Source organism: Leptonychotes weddellii, chromosome 5, assembly GCF_054177405.1.
Source record: "Leptonychotes weddellii isolate Sample4059 chromosome 5, ASM5417740v2, whole genome shotgun sequence".
In the NCBI taxonomy this organism is placed as follows: domain Eukaryota; kingdom Metazoa; phylum Chordata; class Mammalia; order Carnivora; family Phocidae; genus Leptonychotes; species Leptonychotes weddellii.
Window position 1 is genome coordinate 104,868,749 of NC_138373.1, and position 19,518 is coordinate 104,888,266.

At 46.6% G+C, this 19,518-nt stretch overlaps 2 protein-coding genes across 5 annotated transcripts in view; both read right to left on the reverse strand.

The window, feature by feature from the left end:
* Positions 1–79: 79 nt before the first annotated feature.
* On the reverse strand, positions 80–3,622 carry NPFF (neuropeptide FF-amide peptide precursor). The gene is made up of 4 exons (XM_081821757.1): positions 1,187–3,622; positions 621–742; positions 365–513; positions 80–149 (listed from the first exon to the last, which is right to left on the reverse strand). Exons 1-3 carry the CDS (start codon positions 1,289–1,291, stop codon positions 396–398), a joined length of 345 nt encoding a protein of 114 aa, XP_081677883.1. The 5' UTR covers positions 1,292–3,622; the 3' UTR covers positions 80–149; positions 365–395.
* Positions 3,623–5,929: 2,307 nt separating this feature from the next.
* The window catches only part of LOC102738150 (cyclic AMP-dependent transcription factor ATF-7), an 89,956-nt gene continuing 76,367 nt past the window's right edge, over positions 5,930–19,518 (reverse strand). For all 4 annotated transcript variants that reach the window (XM_081821756.1, XM_006728691.3, XM_031019826.2 and 1 more), the window contains 4 exons: positions 19,009–19,161; positions 16,494–16,691; positions 14,733–14,841; positions 5,930–11,301 (listed from right to left, as the gene is read on the reverse strand). In XM_081821756.1, the coding sequence (XP_081677882.1) occupies positions 11,084–11,301; positions 14,733–14,841; positions 16,494–16,691; positions 19,009–19,161 (678 nt within the window). In that variant the 3' untranslated portion in view covers positions 5,930–11,083. The remainder of the gene's footprint in view (positions 11,302–14,732; positions 14,842–16,493; positions 16,692–19,008; positions 19,162–19,518) is intronic.

Genomic DNA, 19,518 nt, shown 5'->3' on the forward strand with positions numbered 1-19,518 from the left:
GAGCTTGGTTTGGTGGAGACAGAGGGGTTGTGGCTCTTGCCCTGGGGCTCTCTCCCCAAGTCTCAGACAGACACGTGGATTCAGAAGCCAGACAACTTTATTGGGGGGGGGGGGTGGCCAGGGGAGGCATGGCACTTTTAGTTGTGAGCCTTTTTTTTTTTTTTTAAAGATTTTATTTATTTATTTGAGAGAGAGAGAATGAGAGAGAGAGAACACCTGAGAGGGGATAGGGTCTGAGGACGAAGCAGACTCCCTGCCGAGCAGGAAGCCCGATGTGGGACTCGATCCAGGGACTCCAGGATCATGACCTGAGCCGAAGGCAGTCGCTTAACCAACTGAGCCACCCAGGCGCCCAGTTGTGAGCCTTGCATGCAAACATATCAAGGGACGACGTGTCACTTCTTCCCAAAGCGTTGAGGGGCAGCCAGGCTCCAGAAGGGGGAGCTGAGCCCCTCTCCAGCTCGGGGACTCAGCTGTTCGCTGCTCCAGGAGCCCCGGGAGGTTGTGCCAAACCTTGGGAGAGATTCATCTTCAGCTGTAGTTCCTTTTCGGCACCTCCCTTCTGGAGCCCCCACCCTCCCCTTTGGCTCCTGCCTTGCCCATGTCCCTCTTAGACTCACCTCTGGGGCTGAAACAGAAAGGCTGGGCTCCGGCTGGGTCTCTGCATGGCCTGGAGCAGGGAGCGCAAGAGTGACCCAGGGATCTGGGCCTCCTGCAGTGGGTGGGGTCCACTATCTTCCTCCTGTGGTTCAGGGGCATTGGGGAGGGAAGATGGGCAAAGGCCTTCATTTAGTTCACAAGGGCAAAGGAGTGACTTCCAGAGGCCAGTTGTAGGAGGCTGAGGAGCCACTTCCTCGGATGTGTGGACCCACTGAAGATCCTGGCAGCCAGAGTATTTGAACTGAGAGCACGAGTCTCAAGCCGAGGTAAAAAAATGGTGACGTGGGGGTGTGGGGGAGCGCCTGGTTGGCGCAGTCGGGTAAGCGGCCAACTCTTGGTTTCGGCTCAGGTCATGATCTCAGGGTTGTGGGATCGAGCCCCACGTCGGGCTCTGCACCCGGCGTGGAGCCTGCTGGAGATTCTCTTCCTGCCCTCTGCCCCTCCTCCCACTCTCTTTCTCTCTAAAACTCTTTTAAAAAATAAAAACAAAGAGAAATGGTGACACGGGGATGGGGTGGTAACTTACCATGAAGACCTGGTCTCCCTCGCCTCCGTGCCCCGGTCCCCTGGCACAGCCCCAGTGTGTTTGCAGCAGCACCAGCAGCAGCACTGCGGCCCGCCCGGACTCCATGCTGCCATCCACCTTCCCGCAGCCATACGCGCCTCTTATCCCTGCTGTGGCCCGGTCCCCCCACCCCGCAGCAGCCTGAGGGGGAGTCTGGAGCAGGCAATGGAAAGGCACCGCTCCATCAGGAGCCGCCTGGGATCCCCTCCCACGGCACTCCCGGGACTTCCTGCTCCCAGCCTCCAGCCCCCAGCCCCTAAGCCTGGAGTTACAGACTTTATTAGATGCATAAATCCTGTCTCCAGAGCTCAAGAAGCATCATTAATTGCGGACGCTTTGTCAGAGCCAGGCCCTGGGGGCCTTCAAGAACCCCCAATCCCTCAACAGGTTGGAGAGCTCCAATTGATCACCTCCTCTCTTTCCTAACTTGGAGAATAAAAGCATAGAGGAAGTCCTGTCAAGAAGGTCTAGGCACTATGTCTTGGAACAGAGGGAAGGTAGGAAGAGCCACAGGGTTAGAGCGAGCCAGGATGACCCAGCCTGGTCCCTCTCGGGACTGTGGCTGCAGTCAGGGTCACCCAGACCATTCACACCCTTGCCGATGTCTGCCTTGGGGGGGTTAAAAATGGAATCACTCCTCAGATTTGCCTGTGGATAGAAAAGTGGGATGTAGGAGGAGACCAAAAGGTTTCAGAGCTCACAGAAAGTGGGGATCGCTTCCAATCTTTGTAGACAAACCCCGTGTTCACGGGAGAGCCCTGCTCAGGATCTGCCTCCCCCGGGCTTCTGGAGCCAGCCTCTGCGGCTGAAGCACTGCTGCCACCCTGTGGCCACAGCTCTGCACTGTCAGAGCCGGCCATTTCCTTTTTCTGCTCTGTGAAGGGTGAGGGTAGATGGAGGTTCTTAACGCCCTGACTCTAAGGGGTCCCCGAAAGGCAGGGGCAGGATCTGGGGTTGGTATCTGGTTTCGTCCACCTCCTTCTAGTCACCCTGCCTGGTTCTGACCCGTTAGGGCAGGCGACAAGAATCTTGGCTTTTTAGGAAAAAATCATTTTCCCTCAAGAGAGGAGGTTTTCCTTCTGATCCTAGAATCCCTTCCTCAGCCATCACTGCCCCCCCCACCCCCTGCCCTGCCACCCCCTGTGTGGTTCTCTAGCCTATGCTGGAGAGGTGCCATGGCATCAAGAGCCTGTGGATCAGTCTTGGGCAAGCAAGCTCTCTAAACTGCAGTTTCTTCACCTAAAACATGGCAACATTAAAAGGAACTACTTTCTAGGGTAAAGCATTATTTGAGATACTTTTTGTAATCCACTCAGCACAAGATATGGCACAGAGCAAGCGTCCTCAAAACATTAGCAGTGCTGATCCTTGCACACATGAGCCCCAGCGAACTTTCCATCTGCTGAGACAGTGATCAGGCAGATTTATCCGGGCACCAAGCTGGCTTCCATCTCCTGTGGCCTCCACCATGGGATTCAGTTTGCCCCATTAAGTCACGGAACATTGCACATCTTTCATGTGTGCAAGCCTTTCACATATTTGAAGACAGATGTCCCTCTTCCACTCTAGTCTTTTCTTGTTAAGGGGATCCCTGCTCCCTTTAAAGCAAGGCATCTAGAAACCAATTTATAACTTTGGATAGGTAGGTTAGAGTGGCTTTCCATCTGGATGTTTTAGATACTAATCCGGCCTAAGCTAGGGTGAACCCTTCTGTATGCTTTGTCCCCCAGCTGGTCCCAAGCACAGAACCTGACGCTCCTCATCACTAAATCTTGGAATTTCACTGCTTCTTGAAAGGGACGATCTAGTCCATGGGCAGATGGTTTTTCTGTGGGAAATGGATCCTGTACCACTTCTCTGTTCTCCCCTGACAGAAGTCCAGAGGAGCAGGGTTGTGAAGGGGTGTGGGCCTCTAGATTGCACAGAGTGGCTCTGGGCTCAGACAGAGCTGTTTTCATCCCAGCTCCTGCACGTCACTGTGTGCCTCGGGCAAATGTCTCAAACTAAACCTCAGTTCATCTTAAATGAGGCAACTATTCCTGTTTATCAAGAGGTTGCTGCGAACAGTAAATGACTTAATGAATACAAAGCATCTAGTGTTCCATCTAGCAGAGCAGCTAATAAATGTTTGCCACCCTGACTCTCCTAGTATCTCTGATCATCAATTACAAGTGGACCTGAGCTGAGGCTCAATTCAGCAAAGGTCTGGTCTAGCTAACTTCCTATGTCCAGGAGGGAGGGGACCACTCTCTCCTTTGGTAGGTATAGGCACACCTTGGAGATATTGCTGGTTCAGTTCCAGACTACCACAATAAAGCAAGTAACACAATAAGGAGAGTCAAATAAAATTTTTGTTTCCTAGTGTATATAAAAGTTATGTTTAGGGCACCTGGGTGGCTCAGTCGGTTAAGCGACTGCCTTCGGCTCAGGTCATGATCCTGGAGTCCCGGGATCGAGTCCCGCATCGGGCTCCCTGCTCGGCAGGGAGTCTGCTTCTCCCTCTGACCCTCTTCCCTCTCATGCTCTCTGTCTCTCATTCTCTCTCACAAATAAAAAAAAAAAAAAAAAAAAAAAAGTTATGTTTACACTATACTATAGCCTATTAAGTGTGCAATAGCATTATATCTGAAAATAAAAACACAATAATGTGCATACCTTAATTTAAAAATACTGCTTAGGGGCGCCTGGGTGGCTCAGTCAGTTAAGCGTCTGCCTTCGGCTCAGGTTGGGATCGCAAGGTTCTGGGACCGAGCCCCACGTCGGGCTCCCTGCTCTACGGGGAGCCTGCTTCTCCCTCTCCCTCTGCCATTCCCCCTGCTCTCTCTTGCTCGCTCTCTCAAATAAAATCGTAAAATAAAATATTACTTAAAAAATGCTATCATCTGAGCTTTTAGCAAGTCGTTATTTAAAAAAAATTTTTTTAAAGTAAGCTCTACACCCAATGTGGGGCTTGAACTCAGGACTCTGAGATCAAGAGTCCCATGTTCTACCGACTGAGCCAGCCAGGCACCCTGCAAGTCATAATCTTTTTGCTGGTGGAGGTTCTGGCCTTGATGTTGCTCACTGCTGAGCGATCAGATTGGTGGGTTACTAAAGGGTGGGGTGGCTGTGGCAATTTCTTAAAATTGACAATGAAGTTGGGTACATCAATTGGCTCTTCCTTTCACAAACGATTTCTTTGTAGTGTGTGATACTGTTTGACAGCTTTAACACACAGAATTTTCAAAATTGGAGTCAAACTTCTCAAACTCAGCCGCTGCTTTATCAACTAAGTTTCTGTAATACTCTAATTTTTTTTTTTTTTTTAAATTTTAAGTCATCCCTACACCCAGCTGGGGTTGGAACTCACAACTGTGAGATCAAGAGTCGTGTGCTCTTCTGACTGAACCAGCCAGGGCCCCTATAATATTCTAAATCCTTTGTCATTTCTAGTCCTCACAGCATCTTCACTAGGAATAGATTCCATCTCAAGAAACCACTTTCTTTGCTCATCCATAAGAAGCAACTCATTTGTTCAAGTTTTATCATGAGATTGCAGCAATTCAGTTACATCTTCAGGCTCTACTTCTAAATCTAGTTCTCTTGGTATTTCCACAACTACAGTTACTTCCTCCACTGAAGTCTTGTACCTTCAATTTGTAAAAACAACAAAACACACACACACGCACACACACGCACGCTATCTGCAAAGCATAATAAGGCGATGTTGCAATAAAACAAGATAGGCCTGCAGTGGGAATGGGTTAATTATTCTAGAACTTGGGAAACTACCCTACCTTCAGTCTCCTCTCTTCCAAAACATCTCAATCTTGGCTTTGGTATTTGGCTTTCAGCAAATACCAAAGAAATACTTACTTTCTTACCCTTCTCTGGAACCCCATGCGCTCCTGACCACAACACAGTGAAGATCACCACTCCCTTTCCCACTGTCCTCCAGAGACTCAGTTTCCCTACTTGTGTCAATTATTGCAAACACCAACCGCAAACAGCTTCCGTGTCACTCCTCTTCTACTGAGAAAAATTCAGAGGCACCTGCTACCTCCTGGTCAAATTCTTCAGCCTGGCTCACTCTTCTCACCTGTGCTAATTATCTAGGGATACAGATTGCCCTACCTCTCGCCATAGTTCCTGACCATTACCTGTTTTTCTTGTGACTCCTACCTGCTTCTAAACAAGCTCCACCCCTCATTTCCTGAGCAAGCTCTTCCCCACATCCACAGAACTGACAATCATAGAATGCTTCACTTTCTCTCTGTTGTCTATGTGTGCACTCCCCCAGTCGTGCCAGAAACTTCCTGAGAGTAGGGCTTGTTTTGGTTTCTATTGTTGGGAAGAAGGAGGGGACAAAACACTGAAAGAGAAGAGGCCGCTTGCCTTCAGACACCCTACCATCCCCTATCCACATAAAGCGCAAGAGTTCTGCAGTGAGGCTCCCAGGATGCCGAGGGCCCTTGTCCCCAGGGCAGTGCACAAATCTGAGCCCTGGTCTCTGTGCCTTCTTTCATGTTCTGTAATTTATATAAACCACCTACCTTCTTTAGGCTGTGTCTTCCCTGCATAAGAAGGAGGGATAAGAATCCCTGCTCCTTCTGTCCTCAGAAATGGGAGAGCAAGGAAGAGCACAGACATGAAAGCCCAATGAGTTCCCAGAAAGAGCGGCCAATGGGACTTGTAGATGAGAGTACTGAAGCATTAGACATAACAGTGGTTCTCTTGATAGTTTAATGTTATATTTGCAGCATAAATAAGGCACAATATATGTCAGGGCGAGGGGGAGCGGGAGAAGGCATGGCTGGGGGGATAACTGCTGGGTGGTAAGGGGGATGGGAGAGGGGAGGAGGAGGGAGAAGAGAGTGAAGCCTCTGCCTCAGCCCGTCCCAGGAGATTGTGAGAGCCTGCTCACAGGGATCATGCTGAGTTGGGTGGCAGGGAAAGGGACAAGACAGTTTTGTAACAAAACAGCCTGTAGCACTACATCCTCGCACATGTCAAAGTCCACCACTGGGGACTGGAGGAGACCCAGACCCAGAGTCGAGTTTCTTGATGAGATGGAGAGGCGTTGCTACATGTCAGAGATATACAGATGAACAGAGATATAACCATAGATACACACGGCTTTCTTTCAACAGATACTATGTAAGGAGGCAGCAGCCTCAACTGTTGGGGCTGGAGGCTCATCTCCCTGCCAGAAAGGGGTGTGTAGATGTGTGTGTGTGTGTGTGTGTGTGTGTATGTGTGTGTGTGTGTGTACAGGACAGCTAGAGCTCCAGCCGGTCCTTCCTGTAACAAAGAATGTGGAGTGACCAGTCTGCAAGGGAATATGGGACAATTCCTGTCCAGACCAAGGCAGGACAGGTTTTAGGAGGAAGTAGAAGGAAGACAAACCTAGATTTTGAGATGAATGACGTGGTTGTTGTTTTAATGGGGATGGAGAGAGGGACTGGAGGAAATGGAAAAATGTGTTAGTGCTCAGGCAGAGGATGGTACTTAAAATATCCCTGACACCCTACAAGGATGTCCCAGCTTGCCCCTAAGGAAATGGTTCTCACACTTTAGTGTGCATTAGAATCACGTGGAGTGCTTGTTAGAGCCCAGCCCGAGTTTCTGATTCAATAGGTCTGTGGTGGGGCCAGACATGATGTCTAACAAGCTCCCAGATGCTGGTGCTGCTGGTGCTCTACTGTTCCTGGACCACATCCTGAGAACCACCACCCTAAGGGAAAGCCAATGGAACTAGTGCTCCTGGCCATTTCTTACAGCTGAAACAGCACTCACCAGTAGCTAATGGTGGTGAGATAGCTCTGTGCTACCAGCTCCCCATTAAAAAAATAAAATAAACCCTAGCAGCTAAATACAAACCTGCACCTACAGAGGACATAGCCGCCTTAACCTGCCCTACTCTCCCCAGCTTCTTCTCAATCTGGGGTAGCATTTTACCCCAAAGAGCGACGAACGACCTGGTAACAGGGGGTGGGAATGGTGGCCAGCAGCTGATGCTCATTCCTGCTGGGTCACCACTCAGGGGTGGGTGGGTGGGTGGGGATTTATGTCTGTGTACATGCATGTGTGCAAACACAAACAGAGAGAAATCAGTTCTATACTATGAGAGGGATGGTTAGGGTTGTGGGAGGCTGAAGTAGGAAGGGGGATCCTCTACTCTGCCTTAGGACCCTCGCCTGTCCTGTTCCTCCCTCCGCCCCTGTCAAACAAAAGTCTAAAGAAAGCAGAAAGAGCATATCAACAAAGGCATATGTGATATAACTAGGAGGACTGGATTCTAAACGGACTGGTTATGAAATTAAAGAAAAAAAAAGAATACATTTCCTTCCTGTGTATACAATGTACAATATTAATGAAAAATAATGATTTGGGGATGGGAAGGAAGTCATGAAAGAAAGAGGGAGCTTTCGGGGGGAAGGGCGGTCTCAGGGCTAGCACCTTTAAAGGAGCCTCTCAGTGTGGAGCACGGGAGCCTCAGAAACCACAGGAGGAATATTTTGGTGTCTGCTTGGTGGTTCAGGCTATAGACAGGGCATGGTTATAGTTAAGTACCCCGTCAACCAGGATGGGTGGTGCTGGAGGGCAGTGAATCAGGATAGGAGCCAAGAACAACAGAACAGGCACAGGGAAGGCGGCAAGGTGAAAGAGGTTCAGTGAGGCCATCTCCTTGTTTACCACTACCAGGAGTATATGGTCTAGTGCTCGGGGCCAAGGAGAGGAGTGGAGGCTGAAGGAAGCCAGATTTGGGGCATACAACCAACAGGGAAAGAGTAAGGGAGGGCCTATTTTTCTAGCTTTCTTTAGCAGTGAGGGAAGCTTTCCCAGACTTTTCAATTCCGAGCAAGCTTTCTTTGAAAGGACTAGGACAAAGTCTGCAAGACTGCAAACCTGGTCTGGTACCTTTCTCTATGGCCTTGGTTATCTACCAGCTGTCTCTCTCAGATGAGGCGGGAGGCCGGAGTCTTGTGTTCACTCAGAAGAGTCCCAAGGCATCCATACTCCCAGCTCCTTTCAGAAAGTATCTTCCCTTAGGCCCCTAGAAAGGCCATGGTCAGTAAGAAGGGCTAAGTGACACCCTCCATGATGTTTGGTTCTGGTCCAGATGAGTTTGGAAAGCAGAGGGGAAGGGGAGTGGCCACAGGGCTGGCAGCAGTAACAAGGTACGTGACATTCCCCTTAACTATGACAGAGTCTCAGGATAAGCAATAGTCACGGACCACCTAAAGAGTGATCTAGGAGGTTCTGTCCTGCCCCTTCCTACTGCTTTACTACTTAGGTTCTGGCAATGCCCCTCATTTAGGTCCCTAATAACTTCCTACCAATGAAAATGAAGGACTCAAGAGAATGAGACGTGGGGACTAAGAAACTAAATAAGACCCTCTAAATAAATTAGCTATCCTACCCAGGGACAGACAGACAGACAGGACTCAAACTTCCTCCAAGGCCAAGCAGTAAGGCAGGGCATGTGTGCAGTGACAAAAGGATTCTTATCTTGAAAAACACTTGACTAAAGTGGGAAGAAAAATAGTCAAGGGTCTTACGAAGGCTCCTTAGGAGCCATAAACTCAGTCAAGCTTTAGGGCAAGGCTGCTGGTGGGAAATCAAGAAAGTAAAAAATGAAACACAACTAAAGCAGAAGTCCCAGGGCACAGCCGTCTAAAGGAAAAGTCCTGAGTACAAGTTATGGCTGTGAACTGTTAAAGGCAAATGAAGTCCCTGGAGGTGGTAAGTGGCATCCTGACCATCTGCCATGCCATTTGCTAGACTGAGTCACCTCAGGGGCTGTTCCTGTTGGGTCCCGGGTGGTAGAGGATGAGAAAATCATGTTTTCTCTCCTTTCTCTTCACCAGGTGTGTCTTGCTCAGCACCGGCTCTGAAAAGCAGGAGGGGAAATTAAAACAGACACAATAGAACATGTCCTCTGCCTGGCTCACCAGTGTATCATCTATGAAGATGGGAATCTTGCAGCTTAGAACGTTCCCTCATTCCCCCATGACAGCCAATTCTGGAAGACAAACTAAGAAAGGAAGCTGGCAGTTATTCTGTATGTAAATTTAAGATGGAGGTAGGAGAGAGGGAGAAAAGGACATTCTTGGCTTGGGCAGATGGCAGAAGGTGGCTCTGGGACAACTGGAAGGGATTCATACTGACAGGCTATTAAAGCTGACCTATCTATCCACAGGCCTCTGGCTTTGGATTGCTTCCTATGGCCCTGGTAGAAACTGCATAGTTCAGAGCCAAAGGAAGATGAGAAGTCTTAATGGGGAAGAAAGAGGGACAAGAGGGATGAATTTCTCCCCCTGTAACCTAACTCCTCACAGTAAGAATGGCTGAGAGCAATAGTCACCAATTTCCCAGGCAGGCCAGACCTTCACCAAACAGGGGTCTTCTGCTGAGATCAATACTGCGCCTCCTCTTTCCTGCCTCTTCCCATCCTACCTCATCCTCAAGAAAACCCACTCAGGACCCTGGCTCTGATGCCTCAGAGTCCTGGGGCCAGGCCTCTGGGGACACACTGCATCTAGGGGGGCAGAAAGCAGAGGAGAGCTGAAGAAATACTACAGGAGCAGAGAGACCTAGTGGCTAGCCTAGGAGCCTGGTGAACGAGAGAAGGGAGATCCAGGGTGAGGGACACTTGTGAACAGAAGACCCTAGCCCGGAAAAGAAGACAGCTGGGTGAGGCTGGGAGATGGGAGAAGAGCAAGGAAGTGCAAGAGTGCCCTACACAACAGCTCCAGAGGGCTGCACCTGGAGAGAGACAGAGGCAGTGACCCGGGCAGGGGAACAAAGAGGGAGAGGCAGGTGCGGACAGACGACCAAAAGGAGTTATGTATGCTTTGGCCAGTATAACTCTTTTAAGACATAAAGAATCAATCCAGTAACCTGACAGAACGAGCGTCAAACTCTCCTGTTCCTGCCTGCCCTAATGATCACTGCAGGAGGGTGGACTGCGGAGGAGGCGGGTCAGCCAGTCACACCTGGGGCACTTTCCCTTTTCACCAACGAGCAAGAGCTAATAAGGCCACAAGATGATCTTGCCAAGGCTTAGTGGTAGGTGGAAAGGGCCCCACCAGTAGACTGAGAAAACTCAAGACACAAAACGAGAGACCCAAATAGCTCTGGAAATAGCTGAAAAAGGACTAAAATTCTTGGGGTTTTGTTTCTTTCTTTTTGCTTTGTTTTTTTTGTTTGTTTTTGGGTTTTTTTGGTGGCAGGTAGGGAGAAGGACTAAAGTTTATGGAAGAGCTGGAAAATACTGCTAATTCATACATCAAGGGTAATTTTACATTCGCCATAAATGAATGTTTGAACTAGACTTCAGGAAGGGGGTAAAGGGATAAAATAAGCAATTAATGGGAGATCAAGTCCTGAGCCCACTGGGTGGCTGGGGCGGGCCAGCGGGTGACCTGCCATCAATACTAGCCTCCCTCTACCTAGCAGGAAGTGGCGTGCTGCTAAGGAACAGGAAGGTAACAGCCATGGCTTAGTGGGAAGAGAGGGAACTGAGAAACCCAAAATCTAGCAGTGCAAGGGTTAGTGTTAAAAGAGACAGGTACACATGCACGGGCAGGGGTGATTGTTCGGACCATCTGGAAAGGCCTTTGGCTGTGGGTGCATCAGAAACTGCCCCCGTAGGGGATGATCTATGTGGCTCTGGGGCTGGGAGGCTCCTAGTACAGGTATTAATGTACATGACCATGTGGCTGAAAAGCCCCGCATCTGTCCGTTACTCACAACACACAATTTCCCCCCCCCCATGTTGCCATGTCCAAGGCAGACGGGAGGCGATAAGATGACATCTCTCTTGGCTCTCGGGCGGGCGAGCTCTGACTGGGGACCTCTCCACCAGGGGAGGCATCATCTGCCCGCAGACTGGGACTGTGGGGTCATGATCACATGCGACTGTATCGGCATGCTCAGTTCTGTCCTTTGGCTGGCCATCTGAGTGAGGACCGAGGTAGCTACAGCTTCAGCCGCCGAGCGAACACTGAGGCCATTGCTAGGGGCTGTTGCTGAGCTGTGCTGAATCACAGGGGCTGGAGAACCCGTCGGCTCTGAGCTTTCTTTGGGGCTTTCTGCCAGGAAGGAAGACAGAGAGCAGAGAGCAAGTGATTAGAAAAGAGAATGGGGAAACAAGCAAGATCACCTTGTGCCATTAATTCTAAAGGAGCCCAAAAGGAAAAGGAAGCCCCCATCATTCTGGGGGGAAAACTTCCCAGAATCTTAGCTTCTAAGCCACGAAGGGGCTAGGAAACAGGAAGTTGTGAGAAGAGACGCAAGAACTAGGCCCAAATTAATCTATCTATCTCAGTAGAGTAACCCCCCAGGCATGTTAATTACACCGTCTGGTTTCTGCGTCTTTGTGTAGTTCATTACCCCTACTGGAACACTCTTCCTTTCAGTCATGTCTTAAAAGGTGATTTATTTAAAATAGATTTTTTTTTTTTTAAGCTATCCTCTCTGATTAATTCCCACAAGAATTTAATCATTCTGTTATTTTTTATGTTCTTTTAGCATGCACTTGCACCCCAGGGAAGCCTGGTAAATATCAAGCTCACTCAGATGAGGTTATGAATGACCAGTCCTTGGCCAAGGTTCAGTTAATACAACAAACTACAAAGAGGCCGGTTGGATCCTCCTGACTATCAATTAGCTAGGCATTAATGATTGAAAACATTTATTATGGGCTACGCCACTTCACCTAAAGTGATGATAACACTTTACTGATAAACACAAATATCTGAGCTGCATACAAAGGTAACTCCATGTGGCTCTGCAGTCAAGTTGTATGAAACATCACACAGCCTCCACGGCTGCTTAAACAGAGATGTGTGGAATAAATAAGGGCCAACCAGTGGTTGTATTTTTCATTCTCTCCTGATGAATGTCTGAGTCTCCTTTCAGGATTCAAATATAACCTCTTCTGTGAAACCTTCTTTGTTATGCTCATGAAATTAACTACCTCATCACTGGTGCTTTCAGAGCACACATTCATCTATTCATCATTTTACTGAGCATATACCATGTGCCAGCACTGCGGTATATAATGAATAAAACAGGAGCCCTGTCCTCAAGAAGCTCCCACTCCAGGGGCTCTTTGACTGGGCTATCTGTGCATACCTTATTCACAGGCTGACATGTTTATCTCCTCATAACTCTGAGTCTCTCAGAGGTACAGTGTGTCATTGGCCTGAGTCAAATACCTACCACAGTGTCTACACCACACAGCAGGAACCAAATACATCTTTGCTGTAACAAATAAGTAGCTTAATGGATTGCCTGCCCCTCAAAAGTTCTTGAAGGGATTGAGCAGAAAACTTACTGTATATCAATATCATACTGATGAATACTCAATCCTTGCCTTCCTTTCCCCATCAAAAGGATTTAAAATGTTGATCACTAAACTCCTGGAAACACTTTCTTATCCTGGTTTCCAGAATGCCACACTCACTACTCAGCTTATTTTCCTCCTGCCTTCTTGGTGGCTCATTCCGCCTCATTTGTGGGTTTCTTCTCCTTTCTCTGACCACTAAATGTTGGAGTACCCCAGAGCTTGGTCCTGCGACTACCTTTCTTCTTTCTGTCTGTGCTCTTTCAATAACGAAACCATTTCATCTGGTTTTGTGGCTTTAAAAACTAACTACATGCTGCTGACTCCCAAAGTTGTATCTTCAGCCTTTTCTCTGAACTGCAGGACCATATAACCAGCCTCCACTTGATACCTCCGCCTGCAAGCTTCTTAAGTTCAGCTTGTCCAAATCTGAGCTGCAGACACACCTCCTAATCCATTTGCTTCTACCCTTTCCTCTACTTCAACTAATGGCAACTCCACTCTTGCAGTTGCTCAGGCCAAAAACTTTGGTGCAGCTTTTGATTCTTTTCTCATATATACCACCCCATCTGGCCCGTCATCAGACCCTGTCACTCTAACTTCAAAATATACCCTGAATTCAACCCCTTCTCCCCATTTTCACTACCACCATCCTGGCTCAAGGCTCCACCACCTCTTGCTCACATGATTGCCACAGACTCCTAAATGGACTGCTTGCTTCTGCTGTGCACTCCTGCACTCTCTAACAGAGTGATTCTGTTCAAATGTAAGTCAGACCAGTCATGTCACTCTTCCTCTAAAAACCCTCTAATGGCCCCCCATGTAGAGTAAAAGCCGAGGTCCTTACTAGGACTGATGAGGGCCTATATAAAAATGTTCCTGTTAGCTCCCCTACCTCATCTCCAACTACTCTCCATCCCCGGTTCTCTCCAATCCAGCCTTGATGTTCCCAGAATGTGCCAGGTGCATCCCACTTTGGGTTTTTGCATTTGCTGTTCTTCCCGTTGGCAGTACTTTTCCTCCCATATAAATGCATAGCCAGCTCCGTCACTTCCTTAAAGTCTTTATTCAAAACCCACCTCATCTAAAATTTCAACCCTGCCGCCAACATTTCATATTCCTCTTTCCTGTTTTATTTTTTCTTCCAAGCATTTACTCTTATCTAATAGACCATATATTATACCTATTTATCTTGCTTATTGTCTGTCTCACCTACTAAAATATAAGCCCCTCAAGGGCAGGGATTTTAATCTAATCTATCTGGCCTCCTATTATATCCTCAGCATATAAAACAGTGCTTGGCAAAGAAGAAGCTCAATCAGTATCTGCTTAATGAATGAATGTATCCTGAAGTACATATTAAAATTAAAATTTAAATAGAGATGTTTAAAATGAGTGATGTGGTTACTCTTTTTCTATGCGAACACATCTCTGAAATGATAAAAACAGTTAGTGGAAAAATAACTTAATATATCAAAATTTGATAGCCAAAATTTCTAGGAATTTATTAAATTTGTAAAGGAAAATGTTTTACTAGCTTTCACTGTCCATAAGCAAATTATTCACAGTAATTTTAATTTCAGGACTGTGCTTGTCCCGAGCACGACTCTATGACCATCTCTTTCTAGCACTATTTTATGTGTGCACATAGGTTACAAATTAAAACCACCATGGGTCCATCATTAGAAAGATAAAATATACCCCCATAGCACAATGCTTAACAAACGCCAATGTATCATCTATTGTTTATATTCTCTTGAGGCCAAGATAGCGTCTTTGGAATAAGAAAGACCTAGATGGGAATCTTGGCTCTGCTACTTCACCAACTGTGTAACTTCAGGTACATGACTATTCTGAGTGGTTTTACTGTATATAAATGGAGGCAATATCTATTTCATGAGAGAATTGGGCAGATGGTAGAGGGCCTAACACAAAGTAGGCACCTGATAAATATTGCTACCCTTTATCTCCCATGATAGATAATTAGGATAACTCTATATGGTTCTGAAAACAAAATTATTTTGTAGGACTGGCTGTTCCAGAAAGGCTGCTCATTCATCAGTGTGGATCCCTCCAGAACATTCAGAATGGGATTATAAAATTATAAATAGTTGAGACAGTCGGTACATGCAGTTTACTGACTGACTACCCTTGCTTAGGTTGTGAGCCACTCACCTAAATAGCCTTGGGTCTTTTTCTGTAGTGCAGTAACCGGGCAGTCTTTATGAGCTAACAGTAGCTGTTTCAACTGAGCCACCTCATTGCGTAGCAACGTGACTTCGTTCTGAAGAGGGAGGGAAGAAAAGAGTATCAAGAAAATGCACCCTCCACCCCTGTGCCCCCAGTGGCTGTCCCCACGGTGAGGACAGAATGCTGCCTGGATTTTCTCCCCTGAATCTGGGAGACTCCTCATCCCGCAAGGCTTCAGACAGCTCAGGGCCAGTACAGTCATGAATTCACTGACAGGAGCTGCTTACAGTGAAAAGGAGGGATTTATAACAGAAACATTATTCCTATTTAGGATAAACATAATCATACCAAAATTAATAATGCATATGTCCTCCGACTAAGAAAGCCTACTTCAGGGGCGCCTGGGTGGCTCAGTTGGTTAAGCGACTGCCTTCGGCTCAGGTCATGATCCTGGAGTCCCTGGATCGAGTCCCTGGATCGAGTCCCGCATCGGGCTCCCTGCTCGGCGGGGAGTCTGCTTCTCCCTCTGACCCTCCCCACTCTCATGTGCTCTCTCATTCTCTCTCTGTCAAATAAATAAATAAAATCTTAAAAAAAAAAAAAGAAAGCCTACTTCCAGGAATCTATTGAACAAAGCTACCTACTCAAGTGCATACAATGTTAACTATAGCACTGCTGTTCTGGCAAAAAATTAGAAACACTGTAAATACCCATACCTTAAAATATAACCACGCTACAGAATATACTACCATAGAGCTATTAAAAAAAATGAAGTAGATTCTCTAGACAGATGGCCAGATCTCCAGGAGGAGATACTATCAATCTAGGTATGTTAAAACACAGTCCCTCCCTGACTACCCTACAAAAAGTATAAATGAAAAAAATATTTAGAAATACATGTATGTTTGGTAGGTACACACCAAACTCATCCACAGGAAAGAATAAGACTGGGAAAGGCATATTGAAGAACTTTGGTTTTGTTCTATACACTTGTGTGTGCATGTAGGTATACATATGTTATATACATAAATATATTCATATATACCTTTGAAGTGAAATCTTATAATAAGTTATCAAAAGACGGGAAAATAATATTCAAGAAAATATCTGGATTATAATTTTTCTATTTGTGCTTGTGTGGTTTTTTCTTTCTTTCATTAAGCTGCATTATCCGGGGCAAATACATTTCCCTTTGGGTGCTCCACGACCCCAGTTGGATTCGACTGATGACCTAAAAGAGTACCCTGGGACAATTAATCTAATTTCCTCCATCCAAATGGGTCTGTGGATGATTCAGACTCTAGCAACAGGTTTGGGAGTAGATGGTGAGTCTTTTCCAACCCCTGGGGAAGAGATTTCAATTTTGACAGTTAAGAGTTTCTTTCTGCATTCTTCCTGGCACATCTTCTGGTACAGTCCTAATTTAGAGTTATCATCTTCTTTTATTTTTTATTTATTTATTTATTTATTTTTTAAAAGATTTTATTTATTTATTTGAGAGAGAGAGAATGAGAGAGCATGAGAGGGAGGAGGGTCAGAGGGAGAAGCAGACTCCCTGCCGAGCAGGGAGCCGGACGTGGGACTTGATCCCGGGACTCCAGGATCATGACCTGAGCCGAAGGCAGTCGCTTAACCGACTGAGCCACCCAGGCACCCTCATCTTCTTTTATACTGTTTCACTTTTTTCTGATTCAATCTCAGTTTCCAGATTCATCAATCCCAATAACCACCCAGGGACCCACTCACACTCAGCTGAATGTTCTGAGAAGTGAGTTCCTCTGCCTTCTTCTCGAGGGAGGACACCCAGAGCTTCCGCTTTTGACGGCAGCGGGAGGCTGCAGCCCGGTTGCGCTCCAGAAAACGCTGCCGCCGTTCATCAGGATCTTCATCCACTGTGCGTCGCCGTCGCCCTCCCGTGCTGGGAGTGGGCTGGGCTGGTGAGACCTGGGGCCCAGAAAGAGGAGTTACTTGAAGGGAACATCAACCCTTTGCAAATTAAGCCTGATGTCAGGTAGGTTAGTAAGCTCTGGTAAAGATCTGGTAAAGGGATGTACCAGTCTCTGCAACCAGAGCATGTCTCATCACTATGCCCCTGAGTTTCTCTTTTCTCTGCCTCCCCATTTCCTTCCAGTCTTCTCAGCCCCAAACTTAGATAAACCACAGCTCAGGTGGAAATTGATTATTTCTTTTTTGGAAATTGATTATTTCTGAGACAGACAGACAAGATGAAGCTAGCGTCACTTTTTGTTTCTTAACAACAGGGAATCTTCCTGTAGGAGGGGAAACCGTAATGGGGGCTGGGTGTCGGGGGAATTTTTAGGGAGACAGGAATAAAGATATTTGAGAATCACTGATTTGGACAAGCAATATATACAAACAATTGAATGCTCCAACAAGTTTCAGAAAAGGAGGAAAGACTTTACTACTGGTGAGATACTGGCTATCATGGAGAGATATGGATTAGTACATTCTTATTTATAGTCCGTTATTAATCATCCTCAGCAATCACCCTCCCCACCTTGTTTGTCCTGTTTGTTTTTATGCAAAAAAACATTTTTAATCCCTTTACACACTGGTGATATAGGACAGCCTTTTGTCTTTAAACTTTAGGCTGACGTCCTCTGTCACTACAGTACTTCTGGATCATCTTCCCTTTCTATTAGCTGGTATGTGTTCAGAGAAGATAGACCAACTTTATAAGAGCAGGCAAAATTAGAATGTAGAGAGGTCAGCCATCTGTATAAAAGAAACTATATAAATGTAAAAACAATGCCAAAAACAAATTCTTCCTGGATCTGTTGCTCTTAGAAAATATCTATATTAGTAGTTCCCAAGGGCCAGAGCTCACATCAGTTGCATGAGACTAAGCATGAGCTTATAAAAAACAGAATCTTATACTCCACTTCAGGCCCTACTAATTCATGTTCTCCATTAATATAGATAATCAAGAGGTAATTTTATTTATTCACACTAATATTATCTCTCCCAAAAGAAAAAATGGAGAAGAAATTTAAAACTCAATTTAACGAGCCGGAGGCCTTGGGTCATTGCTTCTCACTGTACTATGGAAGTTTATACTAATTCTCTTGAGACTTCAATTTCCTCTTTGTCCTGAGCTTGGTGGAGCACATGGGAAGACCGGCACTTTAGGGGGATGAGGAAAAGAAACGGTAGGTTCTCATTCTCTCACAGTAACTCAGCAGCTCATGCAGGGAAGAGAGCTGAAAGAACACCAAGGGAAAGAAGGGAAGAATGAGAAAGAAAGGGATCAGCGGTGACTAAAAAGGAAGTCACGTCATTTTCTTGAGAGGGCAGCAGCACGACTCAGGCAAGGTGGCTACTGCTTTGCCATTTCCAGGGACTGGCATCGGAAGGGGTTCTAGGAGGGAGGGCCAGCTCAGCTTCCAACAAGAAAACTCAAATGAAGGCTTTAGTTGTTGGCCAAGCTTTACGGCGGCATATGGCCATTAAATGTTAGGACATGTGGTGGTAACTGACAAAGCAGGTGGTGACATCAGAAAAAGGGGCTGGACAAAGATGTAATTCTAGAAACCCATCTCAGGTTGTTGTCACCTGTCCAGTGCAGATACTACAAAAACTAATAAGGCCTATTCAGTTTTCAAAGAAACTTATTAAAACGGAGGCTTCCTTGGGAAAAGAACGGGGCATACAAAAGGGACTATTCTAGCTTTAGTAAGACTTTCATTTCTCCGTGATAAAAAGGGATTAAATTGATAGGGAAAAGGTGTTCTATTATGTCTATTTACTAAGCCATCTTAGTACTGTGACACCCCATTTTACTCATATATTGTTATTACCTAATTTTGGCTACAAAACCTAATCAGGTAAGTTTTTTGGGTTCTTGTTTTTGTCTTTGCTTTGGTTTGTTTATTTTCTGTAAGACTTAACACACGGGAAAGAGACTAGGGGAGCCTCCTTTGGTGCACAAAGTGGTTTGCGTCAGGTTCTGTCACATTTTAGAGGGTTTTGCAGATACGTCATGCACATAGAGAAAAAACCGAAAACCAAAAATTGAGAACTCTTCTCTGCCAGCTCCGCATTCTCCAGCTTGTCTGATGTGAATATAACAGAAGAGGAGATAAAGACTGGTGCATTCTGCTACTGTCCAACTGTTAACAAGAACCAGAACACACGAAGATGCCGAGAAGACTGAAACCCGCTCTTTCTGCTCCTCGAAAACCAGACGTAACATACAGTAACGGTGACACAGCAGGCTCCCCCGTCCAAGGGCCCGACGGACCTGTGGCTGGGCAGGGGATGGGGCATCAGGGTGCTGGATGAGGAGCTGGCTCTGCTCAGGACGGGCCGTCACCATGGTGCTGGCAGTACCCGCCACCATTCCACACCCACCATTGATTGAGGAGACTTGGTGGGTTAGCGTGGCTTTTAGTCTCTGTAGGGAACAATAATAAAAAATTGCTTGTCAAGGGTAAGATTCTAGCACGGGTGAGGAGAGAGGGCTTAGATTTTAATGCTGACCTTATAGATCACTAAAATGTCCACACCAATTTGCCCTTAACAGAGGAGTTAAAAGAAAATGACAGGGAGAATGTGCACCTGGATCCCTAACATGCCTACTCTGTTCCTTGGCTATCATCCTGGGCACAGTTGGAGGGTGGGGGTTGTTGAAGTAATAGAGTCCAGATGAAAGTTCTCTCCTGGAACCTGGCCAGGTGCTGGTTACGCAGCTATTCACCTCTTGGCCAGCTCTCCTGCCCACTCATCCACCCTCCATCTGTCACCCTGGAAC